This window comes from Caloenas nicobarica, chromosome 23 (genome assembly GCF_036013445.1).
Source record: "Caloenas nicobarica isolate bCalNic1 chromosome 23, bCalNic1.hap1, whole genome shotgun sequence".
Taxonomy (NCBI): domain Eukaryota; kingdom Metazoa; phylum Chordata; class Aves; order Columbiformes; family Columbidae; genus Caloenas; species Caloenas nicobarica.
Window position 1 is genome coordinate 4076820 of NC_088267.1, and position 15814 is coordinate 4092633.

The 15814-nt window shown below is 47.5% G+C and overlaps 1 protein-coding gene across 1 annotated transcript in view; it reads left to right on the plus strand.

The window, feature by feature from the left end:
• CSMD2 (CUB and Sushi multiple domains 2) overlaps positions 1 to 15814 on the plus strand; it is a 225893-nt gene that overhangs the window by 142914 nt on the left and 67165 nt on the right. The window contains 9 exon segments of the mRNA XM_065650363.1: positions 76 to 264; positions 2706 to 2875; positions 4275 to 4431; positions 4804 to 4995; positions 6185 to 6311; positions 8627 to 8829; positions 10656 to 10847; positions 12916 to 13054; positions 13503 to 13690. Coding sequence (XP_065506435.1) covers positions 76 to 264; positions 2706 to 2875; positions 4275 to 4431; positions 4804 to 4995; positions 6185 to 6311; positions 8627 to 8829; positions 10656 to 10847; positions 12916 to 13054; positions 13503 to 13690 — 1557 coding nt within the window.

Consider the following 15814-nt stretch of genomic DNA (forward strand, 5'->3'; position numbering starts at 1 on the left):
AGGGACTCGATTCCCCTCACTGGGAGAATGAGGTGTTGTCCTGCCTTTCCATAAAAGTCTGTTTGTCCCCTGCAGAGTATGACTTGGAGCCCTGTGACGAGCCGGAGGTCCCAGCCTACAGCATCAGGAAGGGTTTGCAGTTCGGGGTGGGCGACGTCCTCACCTTCTCCTGCTTCCCCGGCTACCGGCTGGAGGGCGCGTCCCGCATCACCTGCCTCGGGGGGAGACGGCGTGTGTGGAGTTCGCCTCTGCCAAGGTGTGTTGGTAGGTGGTCATGTGCTTTCATTTTGCTTGGTTGGTTACGCTGTGCTGGACTGTTTCGGAGGGCAGGGGCGGGCGGCATCCCCAGGATGGCATCTTCCAGCTGGCAGGGTGGTTGGTGCAGGGCTGGGGAGAGGGAGGGAGCTGGAAGGAGCTTTCAGCCCTGCCCAGCGGTGTGCTGGGGACAGGAGGGACAGGCAGGAGGGCTCAGTCCTCTCCCAGGGCGCAGCACATGGGGTCACACACATCAGCAGAAGCCCCGTCTCGCTGCAGCCCATCCACAGTGCCGCGGTCGAACCCCAGTGATGGTGCGAGTGGCAAATCGTGAGCCGTGGGAGACCTGTCATCCCTTTTGGGGTAGTTTCTGTAAAACGGCGTGGTCTTAAGGGCATCTTCCCTTTGAATTGGAGGGCTGTAAAGCTTAATAGTCCAGATATGAAAGCTGCTTCTGGGTGGGTGATCTTAAGCAACGCAGATTCCATGTTAGTATGGATGTGTCTGGATTTTACCTTGTCCTTGTCCTCTAGAGGTTTCTTGCACCTTAAACCTTTCACCTCCTCTCCTAAGCACTGCGAGTCCTTTTTGCAACCCCTCCAGCCATTATTTATACTAATAAATTAATCTAAGGATAGAGGAGGGGAAGGATCAGCCTGCAGCACGGAGCTGGTTTCTGGCGGTGGTCCCTGACGCAGATGGGCTGCAGACATCTCACCTGGCAGGGTCTGCAGAGCATCCCCCTGTCCGCCCGCGGGACGCTCCAAGCTAACGGTTTGCGTAAAAGAACAAAAGTAGCAATGCGCTGCAGCAAGAAAGGAAGAAGGATGCTCCAGGCTTTTGTAAAAAGCTTTAAGTATTTTTTTTGTTGCACAATTTAGTACGTAGGAAGCTGTTGAGTGCTCTGCTGCTGCCTGGCTCACCCAGAGCCATGAAGGATTTGTTCAGATCAGGCAGACCAGATGTCTTACCTGTTTTCAGCCTGGTGACGCCTGCTAGGTAGATTTTCCTGATCTGTTAGTGACCTTTGAGGGACATTGCAAAGAGCATCCCAGCAAGAGCCAGTCTGCTATCTGAGTCTGGGTCATGGCATGCCGAATGCTTTTCCCAGCCCTGCTGAAGGTCCCAGGGCTGCATCATCCTGCTGTGACAAGCAGCCTCTTCAGGGCATGAATAATAATCAGGTTGCAGAGAAAGCTAATCAGGGGAATAGATATCAAAAAGAATCATCGCAAAGCTTTAAACTTGATCCTCAGACATCATCGCCGAGTGGACACGCTGACTTCCATTTGCCAAGTCCCTGCTGCAGCTGGCTTTGAATTAGCGTGTTGGTTTTATAATGATGGGTCAAATTCCCTGTCTGGCGATCTGTGCAGGGCTCTGGTGACGGCTTTTTCCACAACATCCCTGCTGCACACTGGGATCTGTGTTCCGTGAGCAGGAGGAGTATGTAGGGATGCCCACATCAGCATTTTGTTCTCTGTCCCCAGCCCCTTGTCTTTGGAACAGGAAAGGTCAATTTTGTCCATGCCACAGAAAAACCTGAGCCCACTGTGGTTCTTTGAGTGACATTTTGTGGGGGAAACAAAGATATGTAAATTTGAGCTAGTTTCCAAAACTGAGAGGCAAAAGGATCTCTGGTTTTCTGTCTTTTTCTGATGGGAATGGATGTAATTGTCAGCTGCGAGGCTGGGAAGAAAACAATGCAGGGAGCAAGGGACAAAAGAGGTCCTTTAAAATACTGTCAAATGATGAACTGGAGAGCTGAGGGCAGCATTAACAACAAACAAGGTCAAATTTTGCTCTCTTAGCTTTCAGGAAATTGTTTTGAGGAAGATTTTGAAATTCAGACATAGCTTTATCATTATGTGGCAGTGTCACTGAGCTATCTTTCTGCACAAAGAGCTTTGGCGCTTGCAGCACGTCAGTACCAGCAATCAGTGGTGTGCCGGCTCGACTGTCGAATACCATGATTTTTTATGTACTATATATAGGTACAGGATGAGCTTTGTATAAATGTGGAGAAGTCTTGAAATATTCCAGTCTAATAATACATTTTTATTTTCCTTCTGGTCCATGAATCAGGAAGGAACATGAACACGGGCACTGTTTTGAGCAGGTGGTGGCTTTCCAGGGATTTTGGAATATTTTCCGGATTGGGTCTCATGATACATTTGGTCAAGCCAGCTATCTGTGACTCAGTTTCCCTGTTGATATAAGGACAGGGTACTAATCTCTCTTGTAAAGCACTGGAGGTTTAATGATGACAGAAGTGCTCTTAAGTGCTGTTTTGTTTACTGACTGTGCTTGGAATGGAGTCCATGGATGCGTTGGCAGATGGGGGTAGGAAGGATTGAGCATCTGTGGCCGTTTGGAGGAATCACCTGCATGTGTTGTCTGGCTGGAATATACACATGGTTATTAAAATGTGGGTTTGTGTCTTTATATAGCTGAATGCGGTTCATCCGTAACTGGAACTCAAGGTGTTCTGCTGTCCCCCAACTACCCGATAAACTACAACAACAACCATGAGTGTATCTACTCCATCCAGACCCAGCCGGGAAAGGGGATCCAGCTGAGAGCAAGGACTTTCGAACTGGAGGCAGGAGATGTCCTCAAGGTAATGATTCTGTCTCTAGCAGTGAAGCACTGCCATGCCGCTAATGAGGGCGAGATCCGAAAGGGAAGTCTGTTCTACAATTTTAATGGAGTCAGCTGAGACTGATCTCTGGAGAACGCTGCCCAGGCTGAGCTGACAATGCACTGGGAGTCTCTGGAAGGGTTTCATACCTGGAACGGGACTGACACCCCCCAAAAGCCCTTCCTGGGGCTGCTGTAACCCACAGTCACTGCTGTGACGTTAAGTGACAGCAGCAGAATGCCCAAGGACCAGACTGAGGCGATGGTGAGTGTCCTCTGCATGTCAGCCTGGCTGGTTATTTGGGGCTTCGGTCCGCAGATGGATGCGCAAACCAAGTCTCTATCCATTAAAAATGTAGATATCTTTGCTGTAGCAGTGCACCTTCTGCTGTGAAGTCTTCCCTGAGATTTAGAGATTTGTTGGAACGCCAGGGGTTCTTCCTTTGTAGCTAAACTTCAGTTCTTATCTGCACAGTTGTACAGGGGAAGCTGTTAATAAGTGAGGAAGTGTGAGGTTCTTAGCATTATTTTGGGGTTTTTTTAAGAATCAAGGCTGATTTGTGCCCAGAAGTGGTTTATTTCAATGCAGAACTCCACACTCAAGCTCTTCAGCATTCCCATGCTCAGTCTTAGATTAATCTGCATTTACAAGTTTCAGGACTCTATATAGAAGGAGACAAATCCAGGCTGAGTTTCTATTAACCACAAAGAAATGGTTTTGTAGGAGGCATTAATATTACAAGAGGTGTGCTGCTGTGCTAAGCCATCTTCCCAGAGAACTCTGTCCTTATTTCAGTTCCATACTTCTGCACTGCGAAATAGGTGTGATCCACATATTTTCAGCTCACAAATGACTGGAAAAGAGAGATTTGCAGCCAATGCAGAGAATATACTCGTCGTGAAAGAAATGATGTTCTCTCAACAGGTTTGTCATCAACTTCTCATCTGCTCCTGAGGGAAGTTACCATCAATCTCCACTCGTCAGAAGTTGCTCTTTATCCTCATAGAGAATCACGCTATCTAAAAGAAAGAAGAAAAAACCTTTCGTGTTTTTCTTAAATCATAGCGGGGTCAAGGCACATCAGTGAGTCACTGCGGGGAGATGATGTTTTCCCCCACAGCTGTGCTGCACCTTAGAGCTTAGTTCAGAAAGCACAGCATAGAATAAGCTCGGTGTAAGGAGAAGGATGCGGCTCCTCCGGGGAGTTAATCCTGCTCCTCAGATGAGCAGCATCGTCGAGTCTCACCAAGTCAGACTCTTAGATGGGATAATTTCACGGGCTCCAAAGGAACTGTCCCTGGTTGCACTCATGGATGGTTTGGTCCCCGAAGTAACAAATAAAATACGTTTTCCCCTCCATGTTTGTTGTTCCTGCCAGGTGTACGATGGCAGCAACAGCTCTGCTCGCCTGCTGGGCTCCTTCAGCCGCTCGGAGATGCTCGGCACCAGCATCAACAGCACGTCCAGCAGCATGTGGCTGGAGTTCATCACCAACAGCGCCAACACCAGCAAAGGCTTTGAGCTGCAGTTTTCTAGTAAGTCCTAGGCCCACACGCTTGTGAAACGGGAACTTGAAGTGTAATGGTGTATTTTTGTGTTACGGTCGTGTTACAGTCTTTTCCATAAAGATCTGGTGCTTTGAAGTGGAATTGGAGTGAGGGAGATGATTATCCCGGCAAACTTTTTCTGTTGTGAATGAGGCAGTGGTGATACAGGAACTTTGGATCAAAGCTGAGATACCAGATTTCTGGGATCTCGCTCAAATATTCATTTAAAAAAGAAAAACAATATGGTGTTTTTTCTGCCCAGCAAATGATTTTAAGGAGAAAATATTAATATGTTCTTACGTTAATCTCTCCTGGCTGTTAAATACCTGATGAAAACCAACGCTGTTTCTCCCGCTCCAGGTTTTGAACTCATTAAATGCGAGGACCCCGGCATCCCGCAGTTCGGCTACAAGGTGCATGACGAGGGACACTTTGCCGGCAGCTCCGTGTCCTTCAGCTGCGACCCCGGGTACACGCTGCGCGGCAGCCGGGTGCTGGTGTGCCTGACCGGGGAGCGCAGAGCTTGGGATCAACCCCTGCCGACCTGCGTGGGTGAGACTGCTCTGCCTTTTCAAACCTCCTCTTGCAAATACTTTACCTGTGGGCATCCCACTGAAAGTCTCTTCTTCCCCCTTCGCTAATGCCTGTGTGTGCACAAGCGCAGGCACATCGCAAGAAGAGCCAGAGGCCACGAATGCAATTGCAAAGAGCAAATTTTATTTTAGTTACCTCTCTACTGGGGGATCTCCATAGTCGCACCTGAGCTCCCAGGCAGAGGGTAACGATAGCGGGGACGCGGGTGCTGGTAAGTTCAGCCCTGCTGGAAGATCGCTAGGCCGGCTGCGTTCGTCTGTATTTCAAGGCTTAGAGAAGACGCAGCCTCGTGCTGTGCTCTGCTCTTTCTCAAAACGAAGCAGGAATCTCAGACATGATAAGGTACCGTAGGGTTTCTCTCAGGCCTATGTTATCTAACGCAGAGGTTCTACTTGCCAAGTACACAAGGTCAGTAAAACAATTAGTGTGATGTATGTGCTTTCTTTATCCCCAGCTGCAGGTCACTTGAGCGTGTTTACCTTTGTCCTCCTCGCCCAATCTCCCCCAATTCCCGTACAGCCTGTGATATTAACTCTGATACTGATTGCGCCCACCGGCATTAATAAGGACCATGATGCTGTGTCAGGCATCTTCAGATTGAGAGCTCTGATCTCTCCGAAATTTGTAGAGCAGTCTGAACATGAAACACTGTGCTCCGAGCGCAGATCTGACAAGGTTTCTTGCTTCCCTGGGAGGAGACTCCTGCTCTTCCAGTCCTTGTCCTTTCACTTGAATGTGTTGAACAGAGTGACACCTCCTGATAATGGCAAACGTCAATGTATGTCCAGGCATTTGACAATTCATAGTCATGTTTATATGAGAGCTACATGACACCTGATTCCAGATCCTCAGATGTCTTAATTCCCTCGGTGTTTTCTTAGCTAAATCCTGAGTTTCCTTTTACCTGTAGCACTCCAGGAGGATATTTTCTTGCTTGGAAAACTCTGATGCTAAGTTTTGTGTATCGAAACGAAGTCTTCTAGCTGAATTAAATGACTCTCTTTATCTTTGTTTTGTAGGCGTTGAGAATCTCTTTAAATGGCAGGAAATACTCCCTGTTGTATTCGTAGGATGAGATTTGCATTGTTGCCAAGTAAGAACCATAATATGTCATGAATCTTCTCACTAACGCATATGTTTCTTTCAGCGGAGTGCGGGGGTACTATCAAAGGAGAGTCGTCAGGACGGATACTGTCTCCTGGCTACCCAACACCCTACGATCATAATCTGAATTGTATTTGGACAATAGAGGCAGAAGCTGGTTGCACAATAGGGTGAGTTGGGCCAGGTTATTGTAGCTTGGTTTTATTTTCCATGTGTTGAATTTCCCAACAATGTTTAACGTGTGTCCAAGTGACATAATCCTACAATGAGGACGTTTGTATAAGATTGCTTGGAAGATCGCATCCCGGGAAAGAAAGGGTCATAGAAGGTAACTACAGGTTCGGTTCATCTCCCGTTTGTGTTGCCAGAGAAAATTAACACTGAAAGGGATGAGATCGGTTGTGTTACATTTGTGAGCATGAACAGCCAGGTGTGAGGGTCCCCAGATGTGAGTGGGCAGCTGGAAAACTGATACCACAGCACTCAGCCTTCATCTTCTAGTGGCAGCGGCACTCTTTTATTGTTTTAATAATAAATAGAACGCATACAATGTAATTATCCTCCCAAATGAAAGGCTCAAAATGGTTTCCAAACATCTGGTCTGTACAGAGACCCAAGGTTGTTTTCTCCTCCTGCTCCTCTGACTTCTCTGATTGTTCTGTCACCACCTTCCTGTTGGAAAACGGCAGTTTGAGGTGTAATTTGTTGGTAAGTTATGTGCCTTTGGCAGTTGGTATGGAGAACATTTGGCTCATAAAGCCAGGCAGTTTCCAGCTCTGCGGACCCTGCTGCTCCGTGGCTGTTTCCACGCTCGTGTTTGCCCAGACCCTGCTGAGCCGTTTCAGTGCTCTGTGTGCACCCACGTATTTCAGCCCGGCTGAAGCCACCTTCGACAGAAAACTGGAGCGTATCGGCAAGTAAAGTTTTCACTAAGTGAGGGGACTTGAGGTGGAGAAACACTTGATAAGGTCTATTCAACAGAAATCCTCTTCTCCCACCGCCGTTACTCCTGGTGCTCGTTAGCTGGTGTGTCAGCCCCATTTCTCTGCTGACCCCAGACCTGCTGCTGCTTCATTGTCTGGGTCCTTTTATCTTCCCCGGAGCTTCCATGCTGCATCAGCACTCATCACCTCTTCAGCAGAGACTGTTCATCATGTCGAGCTCTGTGGTGCTTTTAGTCGATGGATTTACGCCGGAGGTAGATCTGATCCAGTATTTTCATTTTTAGTTAATGCAGAAATTCCCTCCATTAGCTCTGCTCTTCGGTCTGGTTCAATTATGAATGGTTTCTGGTACAAACACAGGAGAAAGAGCATAACCCATGCAGCTTAATTCCAGCGCAGGAAACTTCTAGTTGAAGTCTCCTCTTTTTTTTTTTTCCTTCTTCATTCTCCTGTGAAAAATCCTGAAGAATCAGAAGATTTTTATCAGGCAAAGCAGACATGAGACCCTCCCTTCTCTCCCCTGCCCCCCGAAAGTGTAAGAGGCAGCCTCATCCAGAGACCGCGCCAAGTGAATTTACTCGCACGCGTAAGCCTTGTGTGTGAGAGGAATAGGAGTACTCCAAGGAGCAGAGCTGTGGGTTTGCGTGTGCAGGACCGGCCAGCTCGGCAGGTGATGCACCTTGTGACCTGCCTTCCATCACATGAAAGCTCCTTCTTCTGCTCCTTTCTTTGGCAGCTCAAACAGAACAGATGATCTCTGGGTAGTTGAGAAGAGCACATTTTCAGCAAGTTCATTTTTATGGTAATCCATTGGAAAAATAATCCTCTTCACGCATGATACAATTGTACAAAGCTCTCATTTTATAACTTACATTAAAATTAATCACCAAGGCTTTTTGAATAAAGCTGTATCTGAACAGAACGAGGGGAAGGAGAGGAAGAAGGGAAAGATGGAAAAATTATTCTGCACGTCGTTGCCGTGAAAGTTAAAGAGTTGCACTTCAGGTGCATTTCCCTGTTTCTGAGGTCTTCAGCAATGAGTTTTCTCTGGCAGTTCGGGCTATTTAGAACCAAGCAAATGTAGTCAGGCCAGCACACCTGTGGAGAGCAGCTCTGCTTTGATCCATTCCTATTTTCTTTGAGTCTGGCTTTTTTTCTCTTTGCTCAAGGTCTCTGCTAGGTAGATTTATGATTCAGCTCTTTTGGTTTCTGTCAGGTTCTGTGGACATCATTTTGTTGCTGAGTACATTGCAGTGGGTGGGTTTTTTTTCCTCTTTATGGTTCTACCTGATTTATTTATGTCTGCCCCGAATAAATGGGAAAGCAGCCAAGTGAATGCTTCCTTGTTTTCCTCTGTGGGCTCTCAGGGTTTTAAGCTCAGTACCTGGTTGTTTTATTTTTGCAGATTTGCTCAGCATAGTTTATTAGATTCCTTGTGAGCCAAGCTACCTTAGGTTGGTACCAACCACATTTCTAATCCTTTCAGGAAAGAAGGCAGAGCTCAGTTTGTGGTCTGACTTCCAGTCCGTTTTGCCACACAGGCTCCATTTCATGGTTTTCCACACCGAGGAGTTCCACGATGTGCTGCGGATCTGGGACGGCCCGGTGGAGAACGGCATCCTCCTGAAGGAGATGAGCGGCTCCGGCTTGCCCGGCGACGTCCACAGCACTTTCAACTCCGTCATCCTGCAGTTCAACACCGATTTCTTCACCAGCAAGCAGGGCTTTGCTGTTCAGTTTTCAGGTAGGGTTTACGCTCAGCATTGTCCAAACCCGCCGTTGCTAATAAGCCATTCCAGGTCTATCTAGAAACCACTGATGGTGAACAAATGACATTGTATCGCACACAACAGCAGGAACTGTGCGGTCTTCCAGCCGTTCGTGCTCTATTGCGTTTGGGTGCAGTCTCTGCAAACAGACAAAAACCCTTGGATTTTGTCCTTGCAATGCAGGTGAATTCTGTGCTCCCCTCTGCTACAGTCACCTTCACAGTGGTGAACCTGGCAGCGAGATGCAGAGCAGCGCCTTGTGGAATGCACAAGAAGGCTTTACAGATATTTTCCACCGCCTTCCCACAGGTCCCTTAGAGACACTGGGATGCAGGCAACTTTCCCCAGGCGTTCTGAGAGCACTCGGTCAGTGGTCTCTAAAAAGCAGGTCTATTTAAAATCCCTCAAACTGGATCCCTTGGAATGCGATCACAAAAGCTCTGTCAGCTGTAAAATGTCGTTGCTTGCAGCAGCACTACGTGTAATGCACCTGCAATCTGTCATTGCCTAAGTCCTGGCGGCTGTTACCTAAAACTCGGCCTTGTAAACACATTAATTTCAATTATATCAGGGTAATACATTTCAGAATTCGCACACGGGTTTCCAGGATGCAGGGCTTCACTGATGTGTCCAGTAACCACCCCGCAGGTGCCGATTTTGGAGCTGGTAGCAAACAGGGAGGCTGTTCGGTGAATGATGATACAACCTTCCTGGGACTCGGGCACATCTAAGCGTCAGAGCTCGTTGTGTCTCTCCCAGGTTTTTACCCGTAGCTTTCTGTTCAGGTGCTTTGCGTGGCTAGGGAAGAGTTGTTACTGGGTATGACACCTTCTGGAATGACCAGGACAGAGGGAGAAGGCAGCTCTGCCATCCCTTTCTTTGCCAGGCTTGTGTGTCAGCCTGCCAGGAAGGACCAGCCTGGGCTGGACTTCTTATCTTCAGTTGCACAGAAAGAGAGAGAGGGATTTCCTCCGTCTCTTTGAAGGAGAGCTTTCTCTAAACTGCTAGGTGTAATAGACTCTCATCAACTTAGCAGGAAATAAGCTCTTCGCTGCCTGATATGGAGCTGGTCTTTATTGAACGCTTCTGCTCAAAGCCTTTGTTCACAAGGTGTGACCAAGTAGTCAGGCCTAAGCTTAGAAGTCTACAGTTTTGGATCTTGTGAACTTTAATGATCTGTATAAGCTTGCAAAACTCCTATTACTCCCAGACTTTCCGTGCTGTTAAGTTGCTGTAGCGTTGATGGACCGTGAGCTCGGTGGGCAGTGACGTTGGGCTGCCCGGCCCCAGCTGGGAGCAAGCGGAGGGGTCACCTCCTGCCTCAAAGGGACACGGCAGCGGGACACGCATTTCGAAAAGGTCAGGCCTGATGCTTCACAAGGCTAAAGGCTAAATTGCTCTGCCACTCAGGGGAAGCGAAAAGCGCTCGCGGATTAGTTTATTTTGCAGCATGTGTCTGACACAGAATTCTATAAAAACGCCATGTAAGATTAGTGGATGTCTGGACTTATTAAGTAAACATGCGTGTGCACAATTATACATCAAACTTACACTCTGTGTAGTGCACTTGAACTTGCCGTTCCCCAGAGCCTTTACCAGCTGGAGTGGCAGATGCTCAGTGCGAAGTAAAAACCAGTTTTGTGGCAACTTTAAGGGATCCTGAAGGAGGAGAGATGAGGAATGAAGTCATTGCTTGGATGTCTGTTTAAGGACAGAGTCTAATACAGCCGAGGCTGTAAGCCTGTATTAAATACAAATATAAACGTATATATATATAAAATACCTTTTTAATACTCTTCAGTTTCTACTGCCACTTCCTGCAATGACCCAGGGATTCCCCAGAACGGGAGCCGGAGCGGTGACAGCAAAGAGGCCGGTGACTCCATCGTCTTCCAGTGTAATCCAGGATACGTGCTGCAAGGGGAGGCCAAAATCACTTGTGTGCAGATCGAGAACAGATTTTTCTGGCAACCAGACCCCCCTTCCTGCACAGGTATGAGCAGGAATCCGTCCTCCCATTGCACTGATCTCTGCCCTCTTCCCACTGCAAGATTTCTCTGTCTGGAGGGGATGAGTCCCACCTGGTTTGAAGAGGCGTACAACAAGGTATCGATGTCTTGGGTAGCTGTCTCGTAGAACTGCTTTTTAGGTTTATCCCCAGAGCGTCTGAGACAATGAGAATCTAGTTCATGGCGGAAACTCATAGAACATACTGCAGCGTAAGTGATGGTATTTAACCTGACAAGGCAAAATTAAAGGCTGCTTTAAAACTCAGGTTGGTGGAGAGGATTGGGGTCATGGGTGAATATTTTCTGCATGAGGAGACAGCAAATTCTGTCATGAGAAAGAACTATCTGACATTTTCTTTGAGCTCATAAAGTAATAAAAGAAGCTCATAAAAGCGATTCTTTATAATATGTCCAGGACATATAAAAATAGTCATGCTAAGCACATAAGAGCAATAAACATCAAATTTGCTGACCAATTAAATGCTAGCCACAAATTACTTACCGGCAACCTTCATTCCTGGTTACGCGCTGTTATCCCAAGCAAGAAAAATCAATTAGTTCTGTTTCTAACATCTGATTTAATGCCAGGTAGGAAACTTCTCCAGCATGCACAGGATTTATGCTCCTCACAGGATGACTTGGTTTCTCAACAACTGTCTTATGATCTAGTGCAGCACCTTTCCAGCCTGACAGAGACAGTCCTTTTAGTCTTCCCAGAGCTATCACTAAATCATATTGTTACGTGTCATGCCCATCTCGTTGAGTTTTGTTCCACACCAGACGCTGGGTTCTCTGGCCTTTTGAGAGAAATGCAGCTGGTGCCTTCATCTTGGTGTGAGATGAAATCTCGTGGGTCATCTCCAGTTTGACTTGGAGATACTGCGTTGGGTTCTTTCTGAGCAGAAGTCTTGTTTTAGGAGTCAGAAGCTTTGTGAAAAAAGATGAAAGCAATGTCTTGCTCCTTCCCTCTGTTCAGTGACAAAGGATTTGGAGAAGTACTCAGTGGTGTTCTAGTAACAGGCTGCCTAGTTAGAGCTGCATTGGAAAACAGGGTTTAATTTAGGACTTGGATTTTATGTCCGTATTTAGCATTTCAAATGTATTTTTCCATCTTTACAACTTCTGCAGTCCCTAAACAATGTGGGCTGAACTGGAACCTCAGCTGGAACAACCCCCAGAGGTTTGGGGTATTTGAAGTTGCGTCCTGACCCAACTCCAAACAGTTATGGCTTGGACCAGATTCTAGTTTAAAGCCTTTGGAGACTATGGGTGGGATTTTCAAAGAAATCAGAGGGTGGCGAACAGTCATTTCCCTTAGGCTTTTCAAAAATGAGTCCGTCTACTTTAGTTTCTTCCCGAATTTTCCCTTGACTTTACAGTCTGGAAGAGGAAAGCACCTCAAAATTTAAGATAAATGGTCACAACGGTGAGGGAAACGCCAGACACCTGAATTTAACACAGATTGTGCCCCCCCCCACTCACCCCATCCCAAATCTGGGAGGATCGATCTGAGCAACAGAGGGAATCTCAGAGCATCGACCCTCATGAAGAGGCTGCAGAAAGGCTGACAGTAATAAATCAGTCATGAGTGCATTTGCCACAGTGGAAATATATGCAGGCACTTTCAGCCTTAAAAAAGTAATAATTGATTTTTCAATCAGCTTGGCATTTAATGTGTCGGTGACTGCAATAAACACGAACAAGCGTTTAGACCCAGACAACATGTTTTCACTTACATAGCAGCCACCCAGACTTTGACCAGGAGTTGCCTAAATAAATGTTGCAGAAAAGCGTAAAGCATCTTTCCCTCCTTCTGGTTACTCACATTTGTATGTTATGAAGATTTTAATGGCATCTATAGCTCTGTGTGTGCGTGTACCTCATCTCTGCTAGGGTTGCTATAAGGTCTTGCAGTACATATCTTAATATCGGACAGCCCTGCAAACCGCCTCTCCGTCCCCTTATCCATCTCTGTTTTCTCCCTACATCTCATCTACTCTTTTTGAAGTTTCTCTGAGACAAAGCCTCATCCCTTTGCTTGATTTCCCTCAGCTCCGTGCGGAGGCATCTTGACAGGGCCGGCCGGAGTGATCCTGTCCCCGCAGTACCCGGAGCCCTACCCGCCGGGGAAGGAGTGCGACTGGCAGCTCACGGTCTCTCCGGATTATGTCATTGCCCTGGTGTTCCACATGTATGTAGCTGCGAGCAATTCGGTTCCACTCGTGCGGGACAGGGAGGGGAGAGCAGCACTGGGGGCACTGGGTGAACGGGGTCTGCACGGGGCTCCTTTTCTCCCCGAAAGAACTGAACCAAACGTGGTGGGAACTGTCCCGTAGTCCTGGGTAATCTCTTGTCAGACGTGACCTTCATTTGGGAGAAGGTGCACATATTTCAACGGCAGCTCCTCTTTGATCTAGCCGTGGTTTTACAGGACGCAACGGCGTCGCTGGTGCAGCGTGGGAAACCGCTGCCGCAACACTGGCTTCTGCAGCACCAGTTCTTGATTCCTGACGCACGCAATGGGGACGGAAGTGTCCTGCGCTCAGCGTGTGGTCGCACGCCCATCAAGGCCACCGTCTCGGTTGTTCTCCAGGGCTTCTGTAGCTCATATTTCAAGCACTCTTCTTTTGGGTTTGCAGCTTCAGTTTGGAGCCTGGCTATGATTTCCTCCATATCTACGACGGGCCCGATTCACTCAGCCCCCTGATCGGAAGCTTTTACGGCTCGCAGCTGCCCGAGAGGATAGAGAGCAGCAGTAACAGCCTCTTCCTTGCTTTCCGAAGCGACGCATCCGTCAGCAACACCGGGTTTGTCATCGACTACACAGGTAAGAGCTGCCCGGGGTGCCCCGGCCCAGCTGACTCACACACTTCCCACAAAGCCGAACTGCCGCGAGAAGGAATGAGGCTTTAAGTTTGCTCATTAATTTCCCCACACTTTAAAAGGAACCTGGGATTTGGGTCGGAGAAGTTGCAGAAAATAGACCTTTGGGGAATTGAAGGGAGAAGAAAGGAAATACAGGAGGGAGCATGTGTGAAAGAAAATCAAATACTGAGCTCGGCTCCTTGCCACTGTGGGATCCCAAGTACAGTTCAAAGACACCGTCTTCTCTCAGCATCTCCTTGTGTTTGGTCGGTGCTACAGCCCACTATCGCTCCCTAAATACCAAATATCACCTGTGTCAGCTCTGTGCGAAATACTGCTAATTACCAGGGGCTTTGTAGTCCTCTTTTGGTAATGTTTTGGGCGAAAAAAAAAGGCAAAGCAGCCATCTGTCAGTCCCTCCTTGAAATCCTGCATCTTCGTGGGACTGGGACTGTATCGCTCGCCTGCAGCTACGGTGTGTCGGCTGAATTTCAAACAGCCTCAGCACTTCATTTGAAATTGTTTCAGGGGCAATGGCTCTTCAAGAGAAAGTTGTCCTCTGGGGCTGGGAGGAACGGAGAAAACATAGAGAGAAGAATGAATTTGGCTTTTATTATGTCAGGTTTTGCATAGAGCATGACAGTGAGAGCGAAGTGGGAATGGAGCGATGCCGTAGGAAGGTGTCGGAGGGCAGATCTGCAGCCAGGCAATTTCTCAGTTTTGCTACACTGATACAGTCCACCAGCAGGATTTCTGATAGATAAACACGTATCTTTTGTTTTGCGCCCATGACACACCATCAGGTATGAAGCAGAATGAAAAATCAAACTAAGGTTACCAGCAAAGAAAAACCATAAGTGTGCTTTCCCCGTGCACGCTTAAATTTACAGAGGGTTGGTTTGCTGTCGGCATAAAGCCGTGCCTTGGTTCAGAGGGTCAGGTGACACTTAAAATGCAATAGTTTGGGATTGCAACTGGAGAGGAATTTATTCTTGGGATGACTTAGCAGCAGGGAGTGGAGTTTTGGGTTCAGTCTGGTTCATGAAAAGGAATATTTTTGAATTGAGACCACACTCTGTTAGTAATGTAAGGGGCAGACGAGCTGTTTGGAGAGATTTTTCCCAGATTATTCTTCCCCCCACCCGCTCATACTTTGTGACTGTTGGGGCCTCGTTGTCATGGACAGAGAAGCAGGTCAAGCTCCGGCGCTGCCGCCATCCCAGGAACGTATCCCAGTGATGCTGAAAGTTCAGGTTTGGTTCCTCACACTCGGGGCAGAAGGTAGGAAGGAGTTTCCAGGGTGGGTACTCCAAAACAGGAGTTTTTCTCATACTTTTTAGTATTTCTCATTTCTGTTGTGGGCCAGAAGTGAAGTGGCGTGAAATTGAAAGCAAATGAAGCAAAACTGATTACTTTTCACCCTTCCAAAGGAATGAAGGAAAAAAAAAAAAACACACCACACACCAAAACCCAAGCCTTATTTCAAATCCATTATTATTTCACCAGAACTATTTTGCCCATCCTGAGCTTATAAACATATATTCAGCATTACTTACGGGTTATTTAAGGTGGAAATTCCCCACAGAAACACTGTTCTGTAAAATCCAGTGCAAAGCAAGCTGTTTAAAAACATGCAGTACTGCTTGCTGTTGAAACAGAAATGAGAGATGACGCTTGACCCTAAAACAACTCGCATTTGGGAAATGGATCTGTCCTTTGGCAAAGGTTGTCCAGCACGCTGGGCTCCTGGGGAGCTGCTCGGAATGCCACAAGATCACGGTGTAATTTGTCCTGTCTTTGATGTGACTGTTGTGAAAACCTGCCTTTAGACAGTTTCTTTTGGGGTTGTTTTAAGGCTTAGCTCTTCGTAAAGGCTCGCACGTGTTCACAGATGCGGAGTTCATGATGCGCTGGGCTGAAGCTGTTCTGGGATGTGCAGATGAAAGCCCGACCTGCTGGTCCAGGAGCTCACATGGGCTCTGAGTTTTCCTTGGGCAAGGAGAGGGGAAGCACAGAACGTTTCTGCTTTCTGTGGACTAATGAGCCGGTTCTCATGGCATTTTAGTCTTGACTCTTTTCTAAACAT